We start from the raw sequence: 19,968 nt of genomic DNA on the forward strand, positions 1-19,968 counted from the left end.
GATGTTACCCACAATCAAAAGTAGGAAGCAGGCACTAGACTAACATTTGTTAGCCAAGTGTTAAGTAGTATTCATGTTTTGAGACATGGTAGGGCTTAAGGAAACCATCCATTTTTCATAGTTGCACTGAAAAAACTTAAACCACTGTATCAAGAGAAATGGCCAAGTACATGGGCCTTTGATATGTGGGCTGTGGGAAAGCGGGGTAGCTTTCTTATTCTTGATTCAGATTTCCCCTTGCTGCAATCTTGTCTTTGTCGCTGAGTCCATGACATCTTGTATCGGTGGCCTCTGGCTCATAGGTGATCCTGGGCAGGACAAGTGAAATTCATGAAACAGGGCACTGTGTTTCTTTTCCCTGTGCTGTCAAGAAATCCCCTTATTAGCCTCCTTCCTGCTTCTGGCAGAAAGGCTGCCCTATTTCCCATGGGTAGGGATCCCCATCTACTGTTTGTTTATTTTTTTATTTTATTTATTTATTTTTTAAAAAAATTTTATTTATTTATTTATACAAACACTGGGTACAGTCAGAAGCGCGGGAGGGTGAGAGAATTCACCAGAGCCAGAGCAGGGAGCAGAGCAGGCAGAAGGACCGAAGTACACTGCTGAGGGGAGCAGCGGGCAGCAGGAGAGGTCTGCGCGCCATGTGGGACCCTCCTCTGGTGGCCGGGGAGCAGCCGGGGATCGAACTGGCACCTCAGAGGCCGCGGGCAGCTTCGCAACCCAGCGCTCAACCACTGCGCCACCGGGGAGGCCCTGTTTGTTTATTTTTTAAAAGATTTATTTTTATGTAGTTATGCATATAAGAACTGGGGTGCAGGCCAGAGGTGGGGGGGGGTGAGAGGTTTCACCAGAGACAGATGGGGAACAGAACAGGCGGATCTACTGAAATACACTGCTGAGGTGAGCAGTGTACTTACACTGAGCAACATGTGAGACAGGAGAGGTCTTCTGTGCCATGTGGGTAACCCCCTGGCTGGGGATCAAACTCGTGCTGCAGTGGCTGGTGATAGCTTGATAGCACTCAGACTTTAACCCTTACACCACCAGGGTGGCTTCCCCATCTACTCAGGGAGGCTTCCCCATCTACTGTTTAGATTGTTCTTTTTTTTTTTTTTTTTTTAAAGATTTATCTATGCATACAAGAGCTAGGGTGCGGGCCAGAGATGCAGGGGGGCGAGAGGATTTCAGAGACAGGGCGGGATGAGAACAGGCAGACTGACTGAAATACACTGCTGAGGGGAGCAGGGGGTGAGACAGGAGAGGTCTGCTTCGCCATGTGGGTTGCTCTCTGGCTGGCCGGGGATCGAACTCGTGCCGCTGAGGATGCGGATTACTTCATAGTGCGGCGCTTTAACCCCTTGCGCCACCAGGGAGGCCCCTGTTTAGATTGTTCTTGAGGTGCACATGGCCTGGCCAGCTCAGAGAGAAGTCTTTGCCTTCTGCCACTTGGTTGAGCAGAGTGCCCTTTTTGGAAATAAATAACAGTCTCAAAATTGCCTTGGTTCAGCTGCACCGAAGAGTCACAAGGCCAGTTTTCTAGCGACAGCCCCACCATTCAGTCACTCTGTGAATTTGGGTCTCAGCTTTCCTTCATACAGTGTAGGTGATGTGCCTCCACCACCAGGTGTTGTGAGGATTAAACAAGCAGTAACAGAGGATTGAAAAGAAAAGGGAAAAAAAATTGCTGTGGCTGATTTCATTGCTCTACTAGTTCATGGCACAATGCCCCTAAATTTACCCAGAGACCTGTCAGTTTTTGCCAGGGCTTAGAGAACTCGGACAAACACTCTTTTCCTTCATAGGCTGTTTGAGAGCATTTGAAAGGCATAGCTCAAGTATCTCTTTCTTTATCTCAGAAGCGGTAGCCTCTACTCTGTGAGTGAGGTGTATGGACGAGAAACCCAGCAAAATTCTATGCCTCTTTTAAAAGCAGTTTTGATTCTGGCCTCTGCTCTGGGGTCTGGTAGGGAAGCCAAATTACTGAGAGCCCTGTGTTAGCCTTCTGGCCTCAATACCTAATTGTCAGTGGTTCTAGAGGCTGGGTTGATGCCTCCAACAAGAAATTGAGAGTGTTCTTGGGGGAAATTCATTGACGTGTCTTCCATATAACCAAAGGAGCATATATTCTAAACAACTAACTTCATGTGAATCAAGGAGGATGTCAGTTTCTTGAAAGTCATTAAAAATAAAAACTTAAATTTTCTAGAGATTATCTTTTAAAGAGCAACCGTCCCCAGCATTCTGTGACTTTAAATATTTTTCTTCCTTCTTAGGGTTCCTAGATTTTGGGAGGAGCCACCTGGTTCAGAAAGTGTCATTGAACCTTAGCACTTTGCTAGGCCTGCCTTCTGTTCCAGGTTGTTCAAAGAGCAGAGACTGGCCTTTGCAATAGATACCTTATCCCTGGTATGCAACCTCACATCCAAAATGCAGAGCACAAACTGAGTGCTCCTGGGCGCCACATGAGCTGCTGAACAACAGTAAAGATACATAGATGCATATAGATAGATAGATAGATAGATATATATAGCTACACACAGAGAAACACGCAGCACCTGTGTATATATCCTAAATTTTCCTTCTGAAACTGGTCTAGATTAGGGTTATATCAAGAAAGGCAGGAGTAGGCAGTTGGCAGTTCCCATCTACCAGGGTAGAGTGAGTCAGGTTCTTCCTCAGATTTCCAGCCACCAAATTTGTTCTATCTTTCTTCCTTAGCCATTCCCACAGACCATCTTGCCTGCAGTTCCATTTCAGGAAACTTGGTGCTACAGCCCTGAACTAGACTGGAAAAACCAACCAGCAAGGAAAGCAGCCTGCTTTGTTGCAAGATGGCCCTTCTGCTGTCGGGTTTCTGGGAATTGGTGGTGGCGGTGGTGGAGGGAGTAGTGTTAGATAAGGGAGTTGGAAGGCCCTCATATCTCTGGTTTGCTACGTAATGGGGTAAATTTCTTCTCTCCAGAACAGGAAAGGGGCTCAGGCTAAGAGTCCTGTATTTAAGTTTTGAAAGTATCAGAAGTATTTGTGTGCAGGTATTGTTAAAGCTTTGTTAAACCTTCTGGAGATATGTCCGTTGAACACAGAAAGGGAAAAAGATGCAAACTTCTGGCCTCACCTTTGTCTCCTTCTCTGATCATGGACAACAGTAGAATTAATCAGAAAAAGCTCTAAGCTAAGAGTAGGGAGACATTTTCCTAGACTCAAAACACCTTATGATAGAAAAGCATCCCTTAGTGACTTACAAAATATCTCAACACATTTTATGTCATTTAGGAATGTTAGAGTAATAACTGTTCCGTCTTACAAACTGATGTAGTAAAAGTGCATGCAAATTGACTATGTTCTTTTACTTGTAAAATAGAGATAATTCCTACCTATGTTATATTTCTTTCGAGAAATGTAAAGCACTTTGAGTCTCTATTTCCTTTTCTGTTAAATAATGCAAATATTTACCTCAGGATTACTGAGAAGATTAAGTGAAATAATAAGTGTAAAGAAATCTTACAGAATGCATGTCACTTAGTAGGACTCAGAATTTGCCAAGTCTCTACTGCAATGTTGAAAATCAAATGTAATCATTGTAAAATGTCCAACAAAAAGTAAAGCACTATGTAAATACAAGGTAATAACACTCTTAGCAAGGATGGGTGGGAGTGGATAGGGATGGAGCAACTATAGTCTTGCTCCTGGCCAGACCCGTGGGAGGCCTTGTGACTTGGTGCAGATAGAGAACAGATAAAGAGGGCACTGATGGGAGGAATGGAGCAGCAGAGAGAGATGGAGAAAGATGCTCAGGTGTGTGGCGGTGCCTTTTCCCTGGGCGTCAGTCTCAAGATACAGCTTCATCCAAAGCTCAAGGGAAGTAGACTGATGGATGAATGAAATTCCTAGTACTTCCTAGGCTGGGAGGAGAGGTGAGAAATGGAACGCTACAGGTAGAATTAGACAGGAGTGACATTTTAATCGAGGCTTTTTGAAAAATGCTTATATGCTTACCAGTCTAAATTGTTTTAATAGGGTTTGTTCTGGGTCATATTTTGTTCCAAGGTCCTTGGTCATATGTGTACTAGTGCCTGCTCCATCTCTGCAGTTAGTCTTCTGTTAGGAGGGGATTTATTGGCCTCAGAGAATGTGGAATGTGCTAGATTGTGGTGGCCAGAGTCACCTCCCTGACTGCTTGGCCTGGTGTTTCTGAGCTGGCCCCATGTCTGCATTTGGTCAGGCTGCATGTCCTGGGCCCTGTGGTCAAAGGTCTTGTTTCTATTCTTTAGGCTCACAGAACCCTGGTCGAAGCTCACCTCCCCCTGGCTATGTACCTGAGCGGCAGCAGCGAATTGCCCGGCAAGGATCCTATACCAGCATCAACAGTGAGGGGGAATTCATTCCAGAGACCAGTGAGCAGTGTGTAAGTCTGGGAGGCTGGACTGTGCCTTGGGGTATGTTAGACCAAAAATATAATGGGGGTTCTCAGTGGGCATGGTGCAAAGTAGAGAGACTTGAACCCCACCTAGCACATCTTTTGGAAACCAGTCCTATCTATATATAGATTATTCCTTTTTCAGGGGCCCAAAATCAATTCCTCCCAGAGAGACAGTGTAAACTCCCCAGCCTCAGTAGTGTTGGATGAACATTTGACAAATTTCTCCTCTTTTATGATCCTGTCATTGGTTTGCCTCCAGAGCACTAGTCTGGTGTTTATCTCCTTCCTTGCACTCGCCTGTCATTTCAGTAGAGTTTTAACATATGACTAATCCTAAACTGACACATTTTTTGGGCGATATTTTAGTTTTGCTATTTCTTAGTGAAAGGTAGGGAGCAGCAGACTATCATATCCAGATAGTCTACTTTGTGGGGTTGATTAACTTTGGGTGAACTTTTGCGATGATGGATAGTAGCTGTATGTAGCTATAGTAGTTATCTATTACTGCATAACAAATTATCACAAATTTAGCAGCTTAAAACGACACATACTTGTTATTTTATAGTTTCCCTAGGTCCAGAATCCAGGCATGACTTACTTGGTCCTCCGTGCAGGGTCACATTAGGTTGCATCTGACACCCTTAACCTCGGAGTCAGCCACTCTGTATTCCTTTCTGTATGCCTTTCCCTTCCAAGCTCACGTGGTTGCTAGCAGAATTCAGTTCCTTGTGGCCATAGGACTGTGGCCCCAATTTTCTTGCTGGCTGTCATCTAGGGGCCACTCTGAGCTCCTCGAAACCCCCAGTAGTTCCTTGCCAGGTGACCATCCCACAATACAGCAACTTCTTCAAAACCAGCAGGGGAATCTTGCTCCGGTCTGCAAAGGTAGAGTCTTAGGTAATGAAGGATCATGTAAGTGAATACCCTATCCTTTGCTTTTGTCCACTGACTAGAAGCAGGATCCTGCTCATGCTCAGAGGGAGACTATGACCCACTGAAGGGAGAGTCACTGACCTAAAAGTGTGTCCACCCTTATCATCATTCACCCATTTAATTGACTAGCTTTTTAACTAGTGGCTCATATGTGAAGGTGGCATTTGGGCTTAGTAAACCCAGCTAGAGTACGACCTCTGTCTTCATTCTGAAGACTTCTCAGCAAGCTTGCTTTGATTGCAGAGACTTGCTTTTCTAAATTTGGGGGATTTCTAAATTTGGGGAAAGAGAAAATTTCTTAAGGATAAAGTGTCCATTAAAAGAACCAGAATCATCTCATGAGAGATTTTACAAAAAAGCCAATTCTTACAACTTCTCTTTCCCTTGTAAATTTAATTTCCTCAGTTGCTTCTTTTTTTTTTTTTTAAGATTTATTTATTTATGCATTCAAGAACTGGGGTACAGGCCAGAGGTGTGGGGGGTAAGAGAGACGGAGTGGGGTGCTCCCCCACTCAGGTGGATCTACTGCAAAACACTGCTGAGGGGAGCAGCAGGCGAGGCAGGAGAAGTCTGCTGTGCCATGTGGGTCACCTCCCTGGCCATGGGTCGAACTCAAGCTTCAGTGACTGCAGATAGCTTCATAGTGCTGTGACTTAACCCCTTGCACCGCTAGGGAGGCCCCCAGTTGCTAATTTCTGTTAGCATTGTTCAAACTGTATAGGCTAGGAGAAGCCCTTTACACTGCTGTTTCTTTCTGTCCTCCTGCCTTGCAAATAAATTTGTATTTGGAATAGTGACCTGTAGTGCATTTAGCTGCAGATTCCTTTATTGCACATTTACTGACGGTCCTTTCCACTTTCTCTAACCAGAGCATTTCTGGACATGGGGCAACCTGAGTGTAAAACCTCACAGATTGCAAATGACTTTGATTGCCTTTGGTCTCTATCCCTCCCTTTGATCCTATACCTTGATGATTTAACTTTTCGCTTTACATGTCTGGCTCCAGAAGTCATAGGAGTATTTGACTCCTAGTGAAGACAGATTTTTAGAGGCTAAGGAAGGTTGCAACTGGGAATGCCTACTACGTTCTTCTTTGGGGGTCCCACAGTTGCTGTTCAAGATAAAAATCCACTTAGCAGAGACCAAAACAGCATGGTGTATAGTGAAAGAATATCCAATAGGGACTTTCTTGAAAGGTGAAACTATGATAAGTTTACTTTGTGTTTTTCTTTAATTAGATTTAGGTAATAGCTGCATCTGTTTGCTAATTTTTATAATTAAAAAAAGCAGGCTTCAGGGCCTCCCTGCTGGCGCAGGGGTTAAAGTCTCTGCGCTATCAAGATATCAGCAGCCACTGCAGCATGAGTTTGATCCCCAGCCAGGGAGCTGACCCACATGGCACAGCAGACCTCTCCTGTCTCACCTACTGCTCCCCTCAGCAGTTTATTTCAGTAGATGTGCCTATTCTGCTCCCCACTCTGTGTCTGGTGAATCCTCTCTCACACACACACCCTCACCCACACCTCTGGCCTATTCCCCAGTTCTTGTATGCATGTACAAATAAAAATAAATCATTTTAGAAAAGAGCATGCTTCATGTTGATCTTCTGGTTTAATTTTTATAGTGCAATGTAACTTCCTTCATGTCACCTTTGATTTATGCACCAATCATAAAGAGAGTCCTTTTTTAATAAAAGCCTTCGCAGAAGTCAGTGGGTTCTCCAAAGGCTTCTCTCTTTGGTATTCTTCCTCCTTAATCACACCTGTCATGTTATACTTGCCCATTCTCTCTTCTGTTAACGGAGCTAACCTTGCCAATGTGCATTTGGGGGCTATTCTTTCCCACATTGGTTTCATCCACTTTGGAATATCTATATCCTTAGCGATATTTGCATTTTTATTTTATAATTAATTTGCCTTGATTGGTAGGTTTTGAAAAATCCTATGACCTAAAACATTTGAAATTATTGGTGAGATAGACCCTGGTATTAAATGAGAAGAGAACATTTAAGTTGGAAACTAATTTTATGAAAATTGCTAGTGAATTTTCATAATTTGGATGCTTTCCTTCCCTACATAATAATTAACTTTGTATCTCAAATAATGAGTACTCTGGTGGTAAAGACCCCCACCCCAGGGAAAATGAAGGCAAGATTAATTGGAAAAAAAAAACTATTTTGAAGGGTTTGTTATTACATTTGACTAAGAGCCAGAGGAACATTTAAATTTATATAGATACTTATTACCTCTACATGAGAACCAGGAGTTGAGAATTTTTTTGTCTGTAATAGCTGCGTGCTACCTAGTTTTTTAACTTGAAGCAATTCTCCTAAGCTCTGTAGACCTGCAGTGGCTCATCTGTGAACCAAGGGCAATCTTGTCTTTGTGCATTATAAATTATGGAGTACAAACAGAAGCACCATGGTCCCACCCAAATGCACTGAAGGGTAGTGCCATCTCTAGCTCTAGGCTATAGTGTTCATGAGCCAAGAAAATGCCAACAAAAGAAGCAGCGTCTCTGCTTTGCTCTCCTGGCAGAGTTCCTTGGGATGCCAGCCAGGCATTTTCCTCCCTCCTAGAAACTTGCCTTTCATACTACAGGGGAGAATGGTACCTTTCTAGCCATTCTTCCCAGTGCGTGGGGAGCAAGGGCACTTTCATATTTTGAAGGGTGGGCCATTTGCTGGCCCTGACTGGGCTGTAAATCTTTGTCACCTGGCTGTGGCTTGGATTGGGACTGAGTGTTATTGTATGACTTGCCTTGCAGATGCTGGATCCTCTGAGCAGTGCTGAGAATTCCTTGTCGGGAAGCTGTCAGTCCTTGGACAGGTCAGCAGACAGGTATGGGACTGTGGCTAGTTTGGGGGTTAGAGCATAGGCATTCGGGGAACTGACAGTCTAAAGCAATAGTATTAGCTGGTTTCTGTATCTCCACTCTAGATACTGGTCTGCAGGCCCAGAGTTAAAACAATATGCTTCTGGGAAAGAAATCTTTGACTGGGATTCCCAGCCATCTCCTTAATTTTCCAAACACCCTAAGAATGTCATGTTTGTTATTTGTTAATTAAATAAATGTAATAATAGAGCCCACAATAGCAGCCCACATTTATTAAATACTTGCTGTATTGTTCCAAGTGCTTTACATGTTTGCACTCTGCACAAAGTGAGTCTTTTCTCACTTTGAGAGTGAGTCTTTTCTCCTTATTTGAGAAATCAAATAAGGATCTTAATACCTAACCTCTTAGGTGTTTCTGATGAATAGAAAGAAATAACTCTTCAATAATGGGTACCTGCTATTATAGTGCTTTAATTTTATTACTTCACAAGGCTGTAAAGATGAATTAACTCTTGGCCTCACTGCTGTGATCTCAGACTGAGAAGCAAGGGACCTTCAGTGTTTTGGGGAGAAAAACTGAATTTGCTTTCTTTTTTTGGTCTCCTACCAATGTTCCCTGTGTAATAAAAACTGTGATGTAAAAACCAAAAAACAAAATATCCAGACCGCTTCCCACACTGCCTGCTTGGCATGGATTCTTTTTCTAACACTTTGAGAGAGAACAAGCATTGTCCTTTACGTACCAAATGGTTCTACAACACGGTTCTCCTGTCACAGGCCATGATGGGAGTTGGCTTTGGCACCCTTCCAGCCACTTTTTCCCCTTGACCTAGTTATGCCTGAGACCACAGTTGCTCATGGCTTAGGGCTGTGGTCAGAGGCTGTGGAGCCAGGTTTGCACCTGTCTTTCCTAACAGGTCTGCATGCTACTGAGAGCTGTCCTCCCTCTGGATGGTACTTGTTGGTATCCAATTCCTAGCCTGTACTTGGCTTGCTGTCCATCCACCCAGAAGATTGAGAAGGCATAGGTTGGCAGTGGCACAGGTGGAAATGCCAGGCCCTAACCCGGGGCTCTTCCAGGACAGGGACTGGCTCTGGCTTTGGACTATCTCAGGTGCTATGGCAGGGGCTGAGAGGAGTTGAGAGTTTTTGACCTGTGACCTCTTAAAAGGCACTCACAGGCCTCCCTGGTGGCCCAGGGGTTAAACACAGCACAATCAAGCTACTGCTGGCTACTGCAGCATGAGTTCGATCCCCAGCCGGCCAGGGAGCTGACCCACATTGTACAGCTGCCTCTCCTGTCTTGCCCGCTGCTCCCCTCAGCAGTGTATTTCATTCATTCAATCTGCCTGTTCTGTTCCCCACTCTCTCTGGTGAATCCTCTCACCCCCTCCACCTCTGGCTTACACCCCAGCTCTTGTATCATAAATAAATAAATCTTTTAAAAAAAAAAAAAAAGGCACTCACGTGTAAGGGAACAGACCTGTCAGATTGATGCTGGGAAAAATAGCTAAATTTATTTACTGAGCCTTAGGTTTTTTTTCTGATGTTCTGATGTTTTGTTATTCTCCCTTTGGGAATGAGACCCAGTGACCTGGACTTGTACTTCCTGGCCTAACTTGAACTTAAGGCTTTCATCTTCCCTTCATGGGATCTGAAACCAGACAGACCAGGATCCACATCTACCTCTAGCAAATAATAGTTGTGTGTCTTCTGATAATCCCTTAACCTTCTGTTCCTCAGTTTCCTCATCTCTTCAGTGGGATGGTGGTGATTAGTCTGAAAGGAAACTGCTTGAGTTAGTGGCAAGAACACAGACTTTGGGGTCCACAGATGTGGATTTACAGTCTGGTTCTGTTGCTTATTAGCTGTATACCCTAGGAGAAATCAAATAAGGATCTTAATACCTAACCTCTTAGGTGTTTCTGATGAATAGAAAGAAATAACTCTTCAATAATGGGTACCTGCTATTATAGTGCTTTAATTTTATTACTTCACAAGGCTGTAAAGATGAATTAAGAAAAGACTCACTTTGTACAGTAAGAGCCCAACAATCTGCAAACTGGTGTTGTTACTGTTTTTATTACTACCCTGGGCATGGTTTTTTTTTTTTTTTTTTTGAAACTCTTCAAAGCCCTGTGACCAAGGGGGAGAGAAGGCTAAAAAGGGACAGTACAGTGCAGCCAAGGTTAAGTGTCAAGAGGCTGGAGGGTCTGGTGTGAGGGTCTTGTCAAGCTAGCAAAGACAAAGTGTGAGATTGAGCTCAGAAAAGGGCTCTTTCTCTCAAATTCTGCGTCGTAACATGGGAAGAAATTAGACACGGGAGTCCATCTGGATATCCTGCCTTCTGCCCTTGTGGGCTTTGGAAGTCGCTGGAGCCTACTTTGTGATTTTGTTTTGTTTTGTTTTGTTTTCAGCCCATCATTCCGGAAATCTCGAATGTCCCGAGCCCAGAGCTTCCCAGACAACAGACAGGAGTTCTCGGGTGAGTGCCCTAGACTGCAGGGTGGTGGCAGGGCCCGCAGGCATTCTGCTTTAGACAGTACTAAGAATCTTGGACTGTATTTTAAGTCTTCTCCAGTCTGCTGCTCCAAGGTCTCAGGAGATATATAGGTTTAAGTGGCTCTCGCATTGACCTACCCAGAAGCCAGTGATTGCCCTATCTTACTTAGATCGGGAAACTCAGCCCTATGACAAAGGGGTCAAAGGTGGAACCTACCCCCGGCGCTACCATGTGTCTGTGCACCACAAGGACTACAACGACGGTGAGTGCGCCTCCTCTCTGCCCCCTGCTGGCTGCCTCAGAGGGACATGGTTAGAGCGCCTCTAGAGAAAAGCCACTGCCAGTGGGTGGGCTCCCCCTTCCCACCCCCAACTTCCCTCACACGCTCCAGACTCTTTTTCCTTTATTCCCAAGGAACTGTGCCCAGACTTTCAATACTAGAGACGGTGGGGAGGGGAAGGTGTTATTTGTAGACCAAGATGACACTGGGAGCTCTGTCCTTTGTCTGAGATCACAGCATGTTCCAGGGGCTCGGACTCTCCAACGCCCTCTTCTGCCTCAGGGCAGAGCTTCCTTGGGACATGGATGCCAAAGAAAACAGAGATTCCCTGTGGGTTGGCCTTGTGAGTGCTGTGGGGCTTCTAGGCCAGAGCTGTGCCTTCCCTTTGGCCAAGGTTCCCTGAACGATCCGTGGTTTCCTAATTCCTGCTTTTGTCCTGATTCTCAGGGTGTTTGGGATAGTAGCCCTTCTGGCATGAGTCAGATGAGAGGCAGATAGGATGGACCCGAGCTGGTGGTGTGACCTGGTTTGCAATTTCAGCCTCATGGCTAAGGATCTGACTTATTCTACTCTGGCTCCGACACCCCTTAGGCAGAAGAACGTTTCCCCGAATACGACGTCATCAAGGCAACCTGTTCACCCTGGTGCCCTCCAGCCGCTCCCTGAGCACAAATGGCGAGAACATGGGTCTGGCAGTGCAATACTTGGACCCGCGAGGGCGCCTGCGCAGCGCAGACAGCGAGAACACTCTCTCTGTGCAGGAGAGGAATGTGCCAACCAAGTGTGAGGAGTGGGCCCCGGCCAGGGTATTCCAGGGATGCTCAGACAAGCTACAGGGCGGGAGGCCAGCGGGTCCAGGCGCTGTTCAACTTAGCAGTTAGCTGCTCTGGCCCATGCTCACCACAGTGGAGGAACCTGAGGTTCATGGGCAGCAGACCCCCTGCACTGTATGCCTCTCTTTGCTATTGTGTGACAAGCTGTTTGCCCTCTCTGGTCTTTAGTTTTTCCATGTTTAAACTGAGGAGTAGTTTCTTTCGTCTCTGTCATAGTAAGATATTGAGCTTCGGAAGCAAATTTTGATGAAAATCTTCTGCACTTTGATCAGTGCAGAAGAGTATGGCATTAGCATCCACTGCTTCTCAGGACTTGGATCTCAAGGTCTGATTGACTAGGGCACTGGTCCTGCTCCATATGGGCGGTAGGAGGGGGAGGTTGCTGTACTGAGAGGTGTGATGGTGCTGGTGCTGCAGACCTTGAGTTGAGGGTCCATCGTAGAGCCTCTGGAGAATGAGGTGAGATGTTAATAAGTGATGTGCGTGGACTCATGGTCTCTCCTTCTGTGCTCTCATAGCTCCTAGTGCCCCCATCAACTGGCGTCGCGGGAAGCTCTTAGGGCAAGGTGCCTTCGGCAGGGTCTATTTGTGCTATGACGTGGACACAGGACGAGAACTTGCTTCCAAGCAGGTCCAGTTTGACCCAGATAGTCCTGAGACGAGCAAGGTACTGCCTTCCCCAGGGTCTGACTTCCAGTTCCTTTTCAACAAAAGCACCAGTTTTGTTGCACAGACTAATTGCTTCAGATGCTAAAGGTTGCTCTCCCTTCATTCTTCCCCTCAAGCTTCCTTCCTGTCCACCCTGGCCCTGGTGCTGCAGTGAAGGGATGATGGTCCAAAGAGCATCAGGCACCTGGGGAGGGCTAGGTGTGAGGAACTCAGTTGATGCCAGAGTCCCAGTAGCAACCAAGGGCTGATGAGTCGTGCCACAGAGAAAGACCTGCCCCTCCCTCAGCAGATGCCTGTGTCAGCCCTCAGCCCAGGTCTTTGGAGTTCAGCTTTGGGTGTGGCCTATAGTCAAATTTGAGTGGACACATATAGCAGTTATTTTAACTAAGTTCCCACAACCCCTCTCTCATCCCACCACCTGCCTCCTTCCCACATATAAGTGCCACCATTCCAAGGGCTGCCCAGCATATGACCATGGACCAGACGGTTGAGGGCCCCTCTTTTCTCCAGCTGAAGTTCCCAAAACAGACAGACCCTGTGAGGCCACTGACTAGGGCAAGCTAAGCTGATTCCAGGTGCTGAGGGCCACGGTGACCTCTGGGCCCTCCCCTAGGAGGTGAGCGCTTTGGAATGTGAGATCCAGTTGCTGAAGAACTTGCAGCACGAGCGCATTGTCCAGTACTATGGCTGCCTGCGGGACCGCGCCGAGAAGACTCTGACCATCTTCATGGAGTACATGCCAGGGGTATGTGCCCCTCGGTGTGTGAGACCACAGAGAGGGCCTGACCTGGGACTGGGGGATGTGGTGGAAGGTCCCTGTGGCATGAGTCTAATCACCTCAGGCTCAGAGACTTGGGGGAAGAGGTGAGGCAATGGCAGGACCTGGAGTCAGGAGGGCAGCAGTGCCTGGGTGGAGCGAGAAATGTCCCTGGCTTTAGGTGGGGGAGGGTCACACTATTCTGTAAGTACTGCCTTTACCTCCGCAGAGGTGCGCCTTTCTCCTGTTACGTGAGGCAAGGACTGCCTCATGCTTTTCTCTAAGCTGCTCAAGTCGCTAGCCAAGTACTTGGCACATCGTAATAAACAGGGTTTGCTGCCATGCTTGGGCTGGAGTAGCCTTTCCTCCTTCCGGAGGTGATGCCCTCTGATTACTGTGGCTCTAGGGCTCAGTGAAAGATCAGTTGAAGGCCTACGGAGCTCTGACAGAGAGTGTGACCCGAAAATACACCCGGCAGATCCTGGAGGGCATGTCCTACCTGCACAGCAACATGATTGTTCACCGGGACATCAAGGGTGAGCAGAGGCAGGTGTGGGGTGTCTAAGACCCGGTCACGTAACCATCTTGAACCCTCTGGAAAGTGGGTACTGTAATTCCTTCCTTGGGAGATGGGTGTGAGGGTTGGTTGAACAGTTTGGGAAAATGCTGTGAAGTGCTCTGCAGGTGTCAGCCACAGTGCTGGTCATTTCCTTCTGCGGGCCAAGGCTTCTGCTTGCTAGGCGCAGGTTGTGTCTAGTCTCGGCAGCCCCCAGCTGCCCAGTGACCTGGGAGGCAGCGAAAGAGGGAGGATGGCGGAAAATGCCCAGACTGTCTGGGATCGCAGCCTCTACCCTCTTGCCTTAGGAGCCAACATCCTTCGAGACTCTGCTGGGAATGTAAAGCTGGGGGACTTTGGGGCCAGCAAGCGTCTGCAGACCATCTGCATGTCAGGCACAGGCATGCGCTCGGTCACCGGCACACCCTACTGGATGAGCCCTGAGGTCATCAGCGGTGAAGGCTACGGAAGGAAGGCAGATGTGTGGTGAGCACTGGGGCTCCTGTCGCTATTGGGCTGTAGCTTAAAAATGAGTTTTGGGGGCTTTGCAGTATGGCCTGAGGGAGGGAGAACCGCCTCTTGCCAGCTAGGGCAAGATGCGGGCTGGTGTGCCTCACTCCACGTGTGCAGGGGTGGCGGCACCTGCAACAACACATAGGGCATTTGCACTGTGGTTTTTTTTTTTTTTTTTTTCTCTTTTGTTCTTTATTTTTTAACTAAATTTTTTTCTTACATTGTTGTAGTCCTTGTAGTTCTCCTGCCACCATATTCTCTACGGACCAGCACCACATTCCTTGCGTTCATGCCTCCCCTGTTTCACCTCCCCTCCCTCCCATTCCTTTGCTATGTCTCAGGTCTGTGGTCAGCTTGCTAGCTTTGACTTTTTCTTGACCTTTTGTTTGGTTCTTCTATACTCCACATATCAGTGAGACCACTTGTTGTTCAACTTGTTCCTTCTGACTAATTTCAGCTAGCATGATCCCTTCCAGCTCCATCCATGTTGCTGCAAATGGCATGAGTTTGTCTTTTTTCATTGCTGAGTAATATTCCATTGTATAAATATACCACAACTTTTTGATCCATTTGTTTATTTTGGGGCATTTGGGTTGTTACCATATCTTGGCTGTTGTAAATAGTGCTGCAGTAAACAAAGGCGTGCAGGTTTCCTTTTGAATTAGAGTTTTTGTTTCTTTGGGTAGATTCCTAGGAGTGGAATCACTGGGTCATATGGAAGCCCCATTTTTCAGTGTTCTGAGGACCCTCCACACAGCATTCCATAGCGGCTGGACCAGTTTACATTCCCCCCAGCAGTGTAAGAGGGTTCCTTTATCTCTATATCCTCTCCAGCACTTGTTGTTTCTGGGCTTTTTTTAATGTGGGCCATTCTTACTGGAGTGAGGTGGTATTGCATTGTGGTTTTGATTTGCATTTCTCTGATAATTAGTGATGTTGAACATTTTTTCATATGCCTGTTGGCCATTTGGATTTAGGAGCCAACATCCTTCCAAAGAAGAAATCCAAGGATTTCTTCTTTGCAGAAGAGTCTTTTTAGTTCTTCTGCCCATTTATTAACTGGGCTGTTTGCTTTGTTTTTGCTGAGCTGTTTGTAGATCTTTGATATCAGTCCCTTATCTATCATATGGTGTGCAAATATTTTTCTCCCATTCAGTAGGATGTCTCTTTGTAGTACAGGATGTCTCTTTTGCTGTATAGAGCTTTTTAGTTTGATGTAGTCCCAGCTGTTTATCTTCTTTGTTTTCTTTCCTTCTGGAGAAGAATACTCAAAGATGTTTCTGAGATTTATGTCATGGAATGTTTTGCCTTTGTTTTCTTCTTCTTTTTTTTTTTTTTAAGATTTATTTATTTATACAAGAACCAGGGTACAGGCCAGATGTGCAGGAGGGTGAGAGGATTCACTGGAGACAGAGCAGGGAGCAGAACAGGCAGACTGACAAAATACACTGCTGAGGGGAGCAGCAGGTGAGACAGGAGAGGTCTGCCACCCATGTGGGACCCTCACCGCTGGCCGGGATCGAACCGGCACTGCAGAGGCTGCAGACAGCTTCACAGCGCTGCGCTGACCGCCTGCACCATCAGGGGAGGCCCTGCCTATGTTTTCTTCTATATATTTTATGGTGTCAGGTCTTACATTCAAATCTTTTATCTATTTTGAGTTGATTTTTGTGTATGGTGGTCTAGTTTCATTTTTTTGCATGTTGCAGTTTTCCTAACACCAATTTATTGAAGAGGCTTTCCTTGTTCCAGTGTATGTTCTTTGCTCCTTTTTCGTAGGTTAATTGATCATATATATTTGGATTTATTTCTGTGCTTTCTGTTAAATTCCATTGATCTGTGTGTCAGGTTTTGTTTCAATACCATGCTGTTTTTATTATGATGGCTTTGTAGTATTGTTTGAAGTCTGGGCGTGTAATAGCTCCATTCTTCCCCCTTTTAGTCAGGAGAGCTTTTGCTATTTGGGGGTTTTAGATGAGCTGTGTTTTAACCACTAGTAGCAACAGCTATGGAAACTGGGCCATGGAAATTACCCCTATGTTCATTAAATCTCTGAAGGAGTAGGATCCACTCTGAAGGCCTAGATCAGTCTCCTGAAGTAGCAGGCCTCACCTCCCTCTTTGAGTGTTCAAACAGCTTGTATTTACTCCATGTGACATCATGTCCATCCCCTGAAAGGGTGTGACGTTCCCCTTGGAATGTGATGGCGGACTGAATAATGGTCTCCTGATATCCATGTGCTAATCCCTTTAGTATGTGAGCAGTACCATATATGGGCAAGGGCCTTTGTAGATATGACTGAGTCCGAATTTTGAGATGGGGAGATCATCCTGGATTATCCAGGTGGGCCTGATAGAATCAAGGTCCTTAGAAAAGGGAGAGTGGATGGTGGAGATGTGCCCGTGGAATCCAGAGGTTGCAGTGACATGAGGAAGGGTCATTAGCCAAGGAATGCAGGTGGCCTCTACAAGCTGCAAAAGGCAAGGAAACAGATTCTCCCCTCAGAGCATCCAGAAGGAGCCATCCCTGCTAACAACTTGACTTACCCAGTGACAACTAATTTTAGACTTCCTGACCTCCAGAACGATAATATAACAAGTTTGTCATGTTTTTATGCCACTAAGTTTGTGGCAATTTGTTACAGCAACAATGGAAATTAATGCTATTATCTTGGGACCCTTTCTGTCGATGCTAAGTGGTTCCCTTCCCCGTCTCCAGAAGCACCCCGATGGATGTAGGTTGATGAAGCCTGTGTTGACAAGGCTGACAGTGCTGTGAAGCCTTTCTGGTCTTGGGACCCTTTACAGAGGTGTCAACCTCAGCTTGCCTGTGCTGCCTCCCTGTGTGAGAAAGTCGCTTCCTTTCACTTCACAGCTGTGGGCAGGACAGCTAGGAGCCGGGCACTGCTGAGCAGTAACCTGGGGCACTCTCTCTCCAGGAGTCTGGGCTGTACTGTGGTGGAGATGCTGACGGAAAAACCACCTTGGGCAGAGTATGAAGCCATGGCGGCCATTTTCAAGATCGCAACCCAGCCCACCAACCCTCAGCTGCCCTCCCACATCTCTGAGCACGGCCGGGACTTCCTGAGGCGCATCTTTGTGGAGGCCCGCCAGAGACCTTCAGCCGAGGAGCTGCTCACACACCACTTTGCACAGCTCGTGTACTGAGCTCTCAAGGCCACTCTGCTGCCAGCTGCCTTGCCGTGTGGGCAAGGGGCTGCCATGAGGCCCAGCGAAGTTGCTGCTTCTCCCACGCAAGGCTGTGGACCACAGAGCTGCAGTCCAGCCGGCATTGGCCTGTGCCCTGTCCACCGCAGGGGCTCAGAGCCAGAGTGGGGGCTGTAGCCTCAAGGACTGGGAGCCCCCAGCCTGCCAGATGCGAGCCTCCAGTGTCCTAAGCTCAGCATGGAGGGAAAGGGGCTAGGAACAGTGTGTGAGGAGCCCTGGGTATCGACAGGACCACCAAGGGTCTGAATAGTGTTACTTTCATTCAGAGTGTTATTTTGATCTTCTTCCCATGTCTGGAGACCACCAGGGCATCTCTGAGCTGGATGAGCCCACCCAAGCCTGAGGTAAAACCCAGCATCTGCAACCAATGGATGGCAGAGGCCTGGGCTCTGCTCTTTCTGACGCCCCCAGGTCAGCTTTGCCGGTCCCTTGTCCTTTACCAAAGATGAATGAAGCAAATGTTATGCTGCCTTACTTAGGGATGGAGGAGCCTGTCCTGCCTGCCCTTGTGACCCTGCCTGCCAAGCAGGGCCTGAGATGTGGAACTGCCCCCACTAAGGGCAGAGACCAAGTTATGTCAATGCAATTGTCTCTGTTTTACAAGTTGGAGTCACTCTTATGCTGTGTCCAGTTTCTAAACTGGAGACTTGGGTGCCCTCTGGGTTCTGAGTACCCCTGCTGTCCGCTTGGGCCTTGGGCTGGACTGGAAAGAGCCGAAAGCAAGTGGCCTCTCTGCTTCTGGTCTGGCACCTGTCCTCCCACAGGAGCAGAAAGGAAGATGGACAGCGTGGTGAAGGAGCTGACCTAGCTGGCCACCCCGAGTGGGCTGTTCACGGGGAGCCGAGAGTGCTGTATCAGGCCTTCTGCGTCGTGACCCTGCTGGGCCAGAGCCCTCCCCACCTGGTGAAGGGAGGGCCCATAGGATGCCACCAGCTCTGTCCCAAACTGCCAGCTCCGTTCCTTCTTGGCCAGCCTCGCCCATTCCCGTGAGGTCGCAGCCTCTTTCCCTTCGTGCTCCTCCCCTGGGGGAGAGACAGCAGCGGGGGCAGGGGCCAGCATCTCCAAGCAGCTTAAGAGTTGGCCTTATTTACCTCAGCCTGGGCGCTGGTCCTTTCTTCCGGCCCCTCCCCTCCAAAATGTGCCTATTGCTAGAGCTCCTCCCTCTCAACACCCAGTTTCCTTGGGAGTTGTCATTAACGGGGGAAAAAAGAAAAAAAAGCCAGTGCCCAGGGATGGGCGTCTCCAGGGAGCTGGGGACTCGCCACCTCCCAGGGCCACCAGAACAAGCCAAAGCCTTCGGTGTATGTCGACGATGCACTTTTATGAATGTAGTTTCTATCGCTGTTTTTAGCCTTTTCACATCGTGTAATGTGAGGCCTTGTACTTGTTAATTTATATCTCAGATCATATTTGATGGTTTTTATATATATATCACTCTAGACTGTTACAGGTGATGGACGCCTCGAGAGAAGAGGAAATCAAAGCAGCTGGTTTTGTAGGAATGTGTGTTGCACGGTGCCGGTCGGGCTTGGACCCGTTTCCATCTCCCCCCAGGGGCCTCTGAGGACAGCGAGCCTGTGCTCCTGCCTCCGCCTTGGCCTTGCCCAGGGTGGGGACGGCCACTCATCTCAACCAAAGCCCAAGGGTGCCAGCGCCAGCCTCTCCACGCCCCCACCCTGGTGGCTGTAGCGCTCTCTGGGGCCCACGCCCATCTCCAGCCCCCGCGTGGTGCCAGGGCTGCCAAGACCAGACGACTCTGTGTCCCAGGTTCAGGCTCTCACAGAGCCCCACCCCCGGGGTCTTACCTCACAGGGAATGTTTTTACATGAATTTGCCAATTAAGCCAACAAACCCCTGCAAAAAAACCCCCGAAAGATCCTGATTTTTTTATTTTGTGCCAAAAACTGTGGACATGCTGGCTCAGCATCCTCAGGACCAAGCTGTTGCTTAATTTTAATTTATTGTTTTTTTTAATTAAATAATCCCGATGAAAAGGTGTGGGTCCAGGATGGCCACGAGCAGTCTCCTAGCAGCCCCGGGCTTGCTCTGGGAAGGGCCATGCCGCCATTTGCCCCTCCCGCCCCCCCCCCCCCCCCAGCTCTGTGTCTGTCTGAGTTGTGGATAGTGCAGAAGACCCTGCAGCCATAGTTATTTGACTATATCTTGACTGAGGGCTTGCAGTGCAAAGCCAGGCCAGTGTCGCGCATTACTTACAATAAAAGGGAACATTTATACCCCAGGAGTCCGGTGGCCTTGCTTTGGGGGGAGGGAGGGCTGGGGGTAGGTATGTGCCTGGGAGGGGCCGGGAATGGTGCCTGACAAGCTTGAGTCCCTTGGCAGACGACCTGGGACGGCTTGGCTGGTGCCGCGGCTCCCTCTAGGGCGGCCCCCTAACCCTTTTCTCCCTGCTCCCTGGGGCCCCACTGAGGATGGTTCCAT

At 47.7% G+C, this 19,968-nt stretch overlaps 1 protein-coding gene across 8 annotated transcripts in view; it reads left to right on the plus strand.

Annotated features, from left to right (window-relative positions):
- MAP3K3 (mitogen-activated protein kinase kinase kinase 3) overlaps nt 1-19,613 on the plus strand; it is an 80,641-nt gene extending 61,028 nt beyond the window's left edge. For 4 of the 8 annotated variants that reach the window (XM_054688906.1, XM_054688908.1, XM_037494749.2 and 1 more), the window contains 10 exons: nt 4,275-4,408; nt 8,123-8,184; nt 10,609-10,676; nt 10,864-10,956; nt 11,566-11,757; nt 12,326-12,474; nt 13,090-13,221; nt 13,640-13,769; nt 14,098-14,275; nt 17,241-19,613. In XM_054688906.1, coding sequence (XP_054544881.1) covers nt 4,275-4,408; nt 8,123-8,184; nt 10,609-10,676; nt 10,864-10,956; nt 11,566-11,757; nt 12,326-12,474; nt 13,090-13,221; nt 13,640-13,769; nt 14,098-14,275; nt 17,241-17,469 — 1,367 coding nt within the window. In that variant the 3' untranslated portion in view covers nt 17,470-19,613. Of the gene's footprint in view, nt 1-4,274; nt 4,409-8,122; nt 8,197-10,608; nt 10,677-10,863; nt 10,957-11,565; nt 11,758-12,325; nt 12,475-13,089; nt 13,222-13,639; nt 13,770-14,097; nt 14,276-17,240 lie in introns of all 8 variants that reach the window. The other 4 variants (XM_054688907.1, XM_054688905.1, XM_037494750.2 and 1 more) reach the window with 1 other exon arrangement.
- Nucleotides 19,614-19,968: the final 355 nt, after the last annotated feature.

Source organism: Talpa occidentalis, unplaced genomic scaffold, assembly GCF_014898055.3.
Source record: "Talpa occidentalis isolate TD23 unplaced genomic scaffold, MPIMG_talOcc4v2.1 talOcc4.7, whole genome shotgun sequence".
In the NCBI taxonomy this organism is placed as follows: Eukaryota; Metazoa; Chordata; class Mammalia; order Eulipotyphla; family Talpidae; genus Talpa; species Talpa occidentalis.